The 9,354-nt window shown below is 34.3% G+C and overlaps 2 protein-coding genes across 2 annotated transcripts; one reads left to right on the top strand and one right to left on the bottom strand.

The window, feature by feature from the left end:
* Positions 1 to 337: 337 nt before the first annotated feature.
* On the bottom strand, positions 338 to 4,084 carry LOC118742790 (MOB kinase activator-like 4). Its single transcript, XM_036475135.1, has 4 exons — positions 3,753 to 4,084; positions 3,454 to 3,617; positions 3,165 to 3,374; positions 338 to 2,051 (listed from the first exon to the last, which is right to left on the bottom strand). The coding sequence occupies exons 1-4, from the start codon at positions 3,810 to 3,812 to the stop codon at positions 1,814 to 1,816; spliced, it is 672 nt and encodes a 223-aa protein (XP_036331028.1). The 5' UTR covers positions 3,813 to 4,084; the 3' UTR covers positions 338 to 1,813.
* A 2,270-nt stretch (positions 4,085 to 6,354) lies between these two features.
* Positions 6,355 to 9,080, top strand: LOC118742789 (ras-related protein Rab-2A). Its single transcript, XM_036475134.1, has 5 exons — positions 6,355 to 6,566; positions 7,360 to 7,519; positions 7,583 to 7,738; positions 8,420 to 8,600; positions 8,673 to 9,080. The coding sequence occupies exons 1-5, from the start codon at positions 6,521 to 6,523 to the stop codon at positions 8,769 to 8,771; spliced, it is 642 nt and encodes a 213-aa protein (XP_036331027.1). The 5' UTR covers positions 6,355 to 6,520; the 3' UTR covers positions 8,772 to 9,080.
* The last annotated feature ends 274 nt before the right edge of the window (positions 9,081 to 9,354 follow it).

Genomic DNA, 9,354 nt, shown 5'->3' with positions numbered 1-9,354 from the left:
ATTTACCTAATGGTTCCAAAAGATTAAATATGTACCACTTGGGTACTTAAAAACTAATTTGTTATGTTTTTTTTTATTTATTTAATTTGTTTTTATGTTCATTACAGCGTTTATTAATATATTTTTCTTCTTCTTTGTTGTTATTGTTTATGAATTTTCTTATTTCGAGTTATTATATGTGGTTTGATGGTTGTCATTTTGCTTATATTCTTGGGTTTTTTGTTTGTTAAATATTCAAAACTGGAGACTATAAATACGTGTTTGTATTGGTTTCTCATGAATTGTTTTTCTCCTTTTTTGTTACATCTGTTAAGTTTTTGTTGGTGTATTCATTCTGTTTTTTTTTTTTTGGAATATTACAAAGTTTAATCATTTACTGTTTACTTAAATTTTGTTTCAATTTAGTTTATTTAAGTTAAGGTTATTTATGAAACTATTTTTGAAAGTAAATTGCTACAAATTAAAATATTAAAAGGTTTTTCTTTTAAATGAAAATATCGAATGGACTAAAATGGACAGGCATCTAATGATGTTTTGACTGTCTGGCGGCTTGAAGCATGTTAAGCGTTTGGGCTTTGATGCATTGATGCCTAGGAATTTCTATTTGAGTATTTCTAATTACATATATGTATGCATGTATGTATTTATTTACATATGTATCTTCACATAAAAAATTACAACTTCATTTTCATTTGAAATTAATTGGGGAATCATAGTCTAGCCATATTCGTGGTTGCAGATATTTTTCTTACGACTTTGTGTTTAGTTATCAGTATGTCGCATTAAAATATGTAGGCAAAAAAACAAAAATAAACATTTTGTGTTGAATTCCACATTTTTCTTTTTAATATAGTATACATATACATATGATTTCTAATAAATATGATAATAGATTACAGACATGCGCTACTTTTCCTGGATGAATTAAACCTGAACTGAAACTAATTTCAGCTGTAGAATTAATGCAAATGTTTTTGTTTATTAATGATGCCAATGCCGTTTCAATTTTAATTATCTGGCACAACAATCTCAATTAGATAGATGCAAGCGAGTTAATATTAGTATGTGTGTGGATGTGCGAGTAAACCGTACTAACCGTCTGCTTTATTACTGAGCCAAAGGAATTTTTTTTTACAAGAATACTATTTTAACATAGCTGCCATTTTAAGAGCAGCTTTTCGTTTCCTTTTTGCTTTCTTGCTTGCATTTTTCTCTTCTTAATTGGTTATTAAATATTTTTTCTTGTCTATATTTAAACATTCGCCCTCCATAATTTCAATTTAAAGTATATGCACGCAAACTCCCGCACGTGTACATACTAATTTTAAATTGCATTAAACAGTTGTCAAACTATATATGCAGTATATAACATTAAATGGTAGCCTTACGGTCGTCCTACAACTAGGACTGTCTTCGGTTGCGCCGCATTTTCATCTATTACGTACATTTCGTCGAGTCGTGCATTTCTTTCTCCTCTGCTTCCTATCCCAATATGCTTATCAAAAAGATTTACTTGCCATTCTTTATTGTTTGAATACATTCTCTTTTTTAAATTTCTCCTCTATCAATAATTTCATAATTCCTCCTTTTTAATATTTTTTTTTCGTGATTATAATGATTTAATGACTGGCTTTCTATTTATGATTTTGTCTAGTTATTATTGTTTTGTTGTTGCTATTATGTGTTCTTTTGTAATGTGCTTTTTTCTTGCCTCTTCATCTCGTGTTTGGATGTATGGATGCTATTTGTTTTTTTTTTTTGTATGCCACATTCACATTTTCACACCATTTGCCACACTTTGTATCTTTAAGCTCTAAGCTTCACTCTCGCCAGGCGTTGCGTTTTCCTCCGCAGTGATTGGTACAATGAGATTTTCCTTCGACATGAGATTGTATTTCGTAACGAAATGCGTAAAGCGGTGACATAAATACGTTTCAGCCTCAAATTCGTTGAATATTGGCTCATGATGATAATACGCATGAGAAAATATTCGATAAACACGACGGCATACGGAACCTAGTTTGGTCACCGATGACTCCTTAATTGAAACCCTAGAGAAAGAGAAAAATGCGTTTATGAATTTTTTGAGAACTAAACATTTAAAAAAGGGGCGATATTCATGTGCTATTATTTGTACCATGCATGAATATTACGTATTGAAACCAAATATATTTCTACAAATATTAAATAAGAGTACATTAGCAAGGAATTTTAGTTTTTTAGGCATTCTATTTGAACTGCTCTTTGAAATTATTTAAGGACAGTTATTGGTTCCTCCACTGAGCAAGAAATGTTTCTTATGAGAACTTTTTCAGGGTAGAATAACGGTTCCGTTACGGATGACAACCGAACTTCAGTGACGTTTCAGACACTAATGGTATAAACTATGGCAACTGAGTTTCTATATTGGCAATTGCATTTTTGTGATTGCCGCAGACATTCTAATTGGGAAAAATTATTATTTTTTTCAACTGTTTCTGCCAGGGCTGCAACCCGGTTTTGAACCGAACCGAACCGTTTTTATTTAAAAAAGCCGAAACCGAACCGAAAACCACCCCAGAAAATGGTTTGGTTCCGCACCGCACCAATTTTTGGAGTGGTTTGCAGCCCTGGTTTCTGCATCTTATTTACATACAATACTACTTTAAGGAATTTTTCGACACACCAAAGTAATAAATAAATAATATAAATTTTAGGCACTTGTACATTTGGTCACCTAAAATGCAAAAAATTATGTGGGGAGTTGTAGTTTGATTAAAACCAACATATAAATCAAAAAGTGAATTTTGAATTGTTTATTAGCTATGACTTTTTGCATTTCAGGTGACGATTTGCTAGTGCTTGGCCGAGCTTCACTTCGAATTTGCGGTGTGCACCTAGATGTTGTCACACAAAAGGGAGGGACCTACAGTTTTACGCCGCCTTCGAACGGCACATGGTTTTTTAATGGGAAGCTGTTTTCATGACGGGAATGCACTCGAAGGTGTGCCATTGCCCGCCGAGAGGCGACCGCTATGGGAAAAAACTTTTTGTTTGTATGTTTCTCGAACCAAAGATTAAACACTCGGCCAACGGAGTGGTAGTGCGTACCTCTAAACACTCGACCACGGTAGTCCCACACAAACAAGTATTGTTTAAACTAATTGCAATTTTTTATTACTTACCTGCTCGGAAAGTATTTATTGCTATTCAAGAGGCAAGCAGCACCATCCAGCGTGTGGCGTGTATAGTCAATGGCGGGGCATTCTTTTGGAGTTTTATGTGCAGCACACAAGAATATCCATTGATCGGTGGCTGTCATTTGTGTGCATGTTGTAGGCGAACATTGTTTTTGCAAACGTACAGCAAGCCCATTTAGCTCCATGCAAAATTGGCTATTTATATGTAAAATGAATTACTTACAACGGAAAGAGTAATACAATTCATTTGCTTTCAATATTGTACAATACTTACCGAAGATGTTCATATTTCCAGACGCCTTCATCTTGGGCTTCTGGCATCGTCAAAATTAACTCCACATTTGATGGATCACGCTTAATTAGTTGTTGAATGTATTGTTGCACAGCCAAGGTGCTGTCCATTTCTTCCAGCGGCTCATCGGCCCAGCGACAGAAATCCTGCAACACATTTATGTATTATTAAACCGCAATATGCTACGCGATTATCTTAATAAATGCAATTTTGAATTCATCCTCACTGCCTTGTGAATTGTTCTGTTCCACAAATTGTCATGGCACTGGACACTTGCTTACCTTCGCTTTTGTTCCTGGTCTGTTTCTTCGCAGAATCGTCGTGCTATCCGCCATCTTCATGTTTCTTCTAACTCTTCCCTTATAAGAAAAAGAAAGATCCACTGAAGTGTCGTTCCTCTCCCTAGACTGGGCGTGTTAACCGCTTTTATGTCACCACTATTATAATTTCAGTATACAGATAACAACAAGCTTATTGAATTTATGGACTTAAAAATTTTGATATGAAAAATAGTGAGTTAAAACTGATATTTTATATTTTATACGAAAAATGTAGTTTCTCGCACTCTTCTTTCCACTGCTTTTTCGTTTTGGAAAATTTTTGACAACTCCTTTATTCATTGATACAGAGTTGTTGTATGGCAAAAAGTGCATTGACAGGGTTGTATTTTCATTCATTTGAAAGCAATACCGGAAGTACAGGGTGTTTATGAAAATTTTTGACAACTCCTTTATTCATTGATACAGAGTTGTTGTATGGCAAAAAGTGCATTGACAGGTTTGTATTTGCACGAACTAATTAAAAATACCCTGAGCTCATCACCTAAGAATAAATTTCTCTGAAGGTGTTTTTTCCAGTGCACGGTTAAAATGACTGTGGTTTAAATTCAATTTAAACGTTGTTGTTGTTGGTGTAGCAGCATACAAGCTCCCCAAAGAGCTTTTGGGGAGTGTTGCTGGAGTGACAGTACTTGGCCAAATATAAATCTGGGTCGTTCCGGTTACGTAGACCCGACTGTCGTGGGTACGCAATGTAAACGATCGAGCCAGCTGGTTTAAACTAAGATTTGCCAATCAAATATCAGCTAGCTTTTATAAAAAACTGTACTAAATTGGTATTTTTTGTTTTCTTGTATACAATTTTAAATTTTGCCACATTTTATGTAACTTGCAAAAGTTTTTATTTTATAATGTTATCAGCAAAATTTTGCCCCATGGAGACAGCATATTGCTCTTGGCAAGCAATAGTTATCAGAGCTTTTATCTTGATAAATACGCTCTACGTTATCTACGTTCTTGGATAAAAGCTTCTTTCACATGCTTTTGAGTTATAAAATTTTGTAATAAATTTAAAGAGGTAAATTGTAAAAAAACATGTGTATGCCTAAAGTGTTTTGTATTTTTTTTAGTTATAATTGATTTTTGCTAAAACTTTAGAGGGTGCATACAACATATGTAAATCTTATCGTTCGTGGCGTTCATATTTCATAATGAATGATATCAAAAATTTTGAGATCCGTGCTTTCGTTTTCGAGACACAGTGAAAGCTCCCATAAGCGGACACCTACTTTTTGTTCGCCTATGGGACATGTCCGCTTACGTGAATTTTGCAAAAAATAATATTAAAATTTAAAAAACTTAATTTGCGAGTTCCTAAATTAAAATAATATTTATTCTTCAACTGATAAAACAGAATGAATGGAAAATAAATCCAAATTTATGGCGTTTTCTTTTCTGCCGACAAATCTTATTTCCCGCTTCGCTGAAGCAGTAAGAAAGGGGCAATAAAAGTTTTTTTTTTTTAAAGAAAACCAGGCCAATTTTTAATATAATATAGAAAGAAATCCTCCAATAATTAACTACCAGGGAGTAGCATTTTCCCCGAAAATTTGGGTGGAGATAATTCGAGCTTCGAAAAATCTCTTTAACACTTTTTTGACAGATCAACTCCGCCATTTAATATAAAAAATCCTCAGAGAATTTTTATTCATGATAGGAGGAAAGGGAAAAGAGAGAAAACTCCCAGGAAGTTTCCGTGCAGAGTTCAGAATCGGCCTGAACATCTTTGAATATGGACGTATGTACTTGTGTATATTTACATATGGACATGTGCAAGAGTCAACATCAGACCGAAAAAACATTGCCCGCTTATTAGAGATTCGTGTCCGCTTATCGGAGATTTTTTTCATAACTAGACATGTTTAAGTGTCCGCGTTTATCGGAAAGTCCGTTTATGGGAGAACATTTTGTATAGAAAAAAACCAAAAATTGTTCGTTCCAAGGAATGTGTCCGCTTAAAGGAGATGTTCGCTTATTAGAGCGTCCGTCTATGGGAGCTTTCACTGAATTTGGATTTAAAAAATGTTCTAATTTTGAACTTTGACCATTGGTAACTTCTGTAGTTTTCGATTTCCAGCAAAAAAAATTACCGTTAAACTTGCTTGATGAAACTGAATCAAAGAACGTAGATATCTACATTCCTCGCCTGTATCGACGTCCCGATCAGAAATTACCCTATCTACCTGTTTACCATGATAAAAGTATAGCAAGGTAGAACCGTTCTCTCAATTTGTTGGCCATGATTTTTTTTTGAAGTTTGCCAACATTTTAAAATCATATAAAAGTGAAAATGAAAAAATTAAATTTTTCGAAATTGTTGTTGCTTGAGATTGAAAATGAAAATGTGTGCGTGAGTTTGTGGGTAAATTTAAAAATTAAATTGTTTGGAAACGTCAAGAAATTTAAAAGTGACTCTCAGCGGTTCTACCTTACTATATTTTTATCATGCTGTTTACAGTGATGACTCAAGTCTTATTAGGATTTTGAAACAAAACGTTGATGGGTTAATGATAACAGCCAAATTAAACTAAAGTGGCAACCTTCAGTTTGACATAAGAACAAAGTGACAAACATATTGACAAAGAAAAGAAAAAGTGAAAACTGAACGACTTCAACACGAATTGCGTTTCAATTGTGCGAGAATTAAGGAAAATAATTAGTTGTTTGTGATATTTACTAGCAAGAAAATAAATAGAATTTAAATAAACAAAATGTCGTACGCATACTTATTTAAATACATCATCATTGGCGATACTGGTGAGTCTGCAAACGGAGCAAAAAATTGGTTATGATGGGTGTACAAAGAGTGAAAAAAATTTTACTTGGAATTTTTTTTTTGCATGCTAAACATATGTATGCAAGCTTCAGCAAAATATGAAGCTTAAACTTTTACAATATCTTTTTTGCATGGCATGCGTTTATGTTTCGCTCGACTGATTTAGAGAAATACAAACTTTAATTAAGCGTTCGAATATAAAACTAACGAGAGTGGTTTCTTTCCGAGCACTATCCATCTTGCTGGTGCTGGAATAGTTGCAGGTGTTTGTAGCTACCAGCGATGACTAAAGCATAGGACAATACCTTGAAAGCATTGTTTGGAAAATCGATATTTTGATATTGTAGCGGGCGTTGCTGTAGTCTAGTATATACACATGTACATATATACGTGCTGCATGTTTTAATAAGGGTTACTAGTTGCTGGAGCAAGGGAAGGGGCGGATAATTTGATATCTGATTCTATTCGGTTGTTTGTTTATAGCATGAAGTTATCCTTCTAAATATGCTAAGGAACTGATTGTTTAGGTGACGCTGAGTGTACTCAATTGGTTTGAGTCATTGTAATTGATGTAATTTATGGTATGCGAATCTACGAAGCTGAACAGCTGCTTCAAAGGGTTTATAGAGTGTATGCATGTATGCTTTTAATATTATACGCACACTCGAGCGTAATCAAAGCAATTACACTTGCTAATTGTCGTATGACTAATTTTTAATAGGTCGATTCTTAAGTAAACAATAACAAATTTTTATAACTTATCCATATTTTCAGGTGTTGGAAAGTCTTGCCTCTTACTGCAATTCACTGATAAGCGTTTCCAGCCAGTGCATGATTTGACGATTGGCGTGGAATTTGGGGCGCGTATGATTACAATTGATGGCAAACAAATCAAACTACAAATCTGGGACACAGCTGGACAGGAAGCGTTTAGGTAAGTGTTTTATGAGCCAGTAACTCTATTACAGTTTTCACACAGAACTTGAATTTTTTGCAGATCGATAACACGTTCATATTATCGCGGTGCAGCCGGCGCTTTATTGGTATATGACATTACACGACGCGAGACTTTTAATCACTTGACTACATGGCTGGAGGATGCCCGTCAGCATTCGAATTCGAATATGGTCATTATGTTAATTGGCAACAAAAGGTGTGTATAAAAAATATCATTCGATTCCGGAAATACGCTTAATGTTGAGGTCGTGTTTGTAACCGAAATATGTAAATACTGGATATACTAAATTTGGTTTTTTAATGTCGATTGGCCTTTAATACTTTAAAGCATGATTGCCTACACTTAAGAAAAGCGGTGCTAAGTGTGGATACTTTTCATAGGTGTAGTTTTGATAGCAGCAAGTCTATCCCTAATGCAGCGGAAATGGTTTAAGAATTAAAAAATTTTTCACCTATCACCTTCTTGATTTGACTAAACTGTAATTGTTAGTATATTATCAAGTTCATTAGCATATAAAGAAATGAAATTTATAATTTGGGCCAAATTCCAACTCAGTAAACGAAAAGAAATTTCAAAAGCAAAAGTAGAGAAAATCGACCAAAGTTGTATGGCATATTTTTGCCTTTAGGTAAACAAGCTACAGCTGATATACACAGAGTTGTTGCTGGAATACATACATGCATACAACTGTACACCATACAGGGCATGTCTCCCATTACGCCACTTACGACACCACAGCGATGATTCATTCGCTACCAGTTCATTTTAAGTACTTTCCTAGAATATATATTCATTATCAGTATTTCCTTGACATAAATACGCATCATTGGTTTTCAAATGCGCCTTATTAATGCATGCATATACTTTTCTTTGTAGTGATTTGGATTCGCGACGTGAAGTGAAAAAAGAAGAGGGTGAAGCCTTTGCACGCGAACACGGGCTTGTTTTTATGGAGACGTCTGCTCGCACAGCCGCCAATGTAGAAGAGGCATTCATAAATACCGCAAAAGAGATTTACGAAAAAATACAAGAAGGCGTTTTCGACATAAACAATGAGGTAAAAGAAATACCTATTTATAATAGATAACAAATGGACAACACTAACCATAATATCGGTATACAATTGCAGGCAAATGGCATTAAGATTGGACAACAGCATTCCCCAACAAATCCCTCACTGCCGGGTGCTGGTAATCAGGCTGGGGCGGCTAGCAGCGGTTGCTGTTAAGTGACACTTCTCAGCTGCGGCTGGTGTTAGTGATTTTTTCTAGTATACAAAAACAAAAAACCATAAACAACTAATAGCTATATATACCATGTTTGTTCTTTTCTAATGTCCATTACATATTTTTTGTTTATATTTGTTTTAAATCAATATAAAAAGTGAGATGTTTGTAAGGGAGAGAGAACAACATTTCACCATATACTTAAATGCTAAGAAATGAAACGAATCTAAAAATACCTACATTTACAATACAGATCAATTGCACGCAAGTAGAACATCACAAACAAAATAAAGTCTTTTAAAACCTCTGAATTGATACCGTAATTATTAGAGTTATTGAAATCGATAAGAATACGACTAAGATAGATCAAAATTGGATTAAAAATGGCGGAAATTATGGTGCATAACCCAAAGAAAAAATTAATACCACAGTAGCCGCAGCCACTGATAGTACGTAGTAGTTGTATTTTCCAGTTCCAATTTTTTATTATATTCGCGCAAACATTTTCTTAGACTTTTAGCGCGATAAAGTAAGTTTTGCTGTAAACGCATTGCCGCTATTAGAAGTAAAAAGAAAAGATAAACC

The sequence above is a fragment of the Rhagoletis pomonella genome, unplaced genomic scaffold (genome assembly GCF_013731165.1).
Source record: "Rhagoletis pomonella isolate Grant_MI unplaced genomic scaffold, Rhpom_1.0 Rhpom_scaffold_00007, whole genome shotgun sequence".
NCBI classification, from domain to species: domain Eukaryota; kingdom Metazoa; phylum Arthropoda; class Insecta; order Diptera; family Tephritidae; genus Rhagoletis; species Rhagoletis pomonella.
The sequence above is the reverse complement of the archived record's forward strand: the minus strand, read 5'-3'. Positions and strand labels throughout refer to the sequence as shown.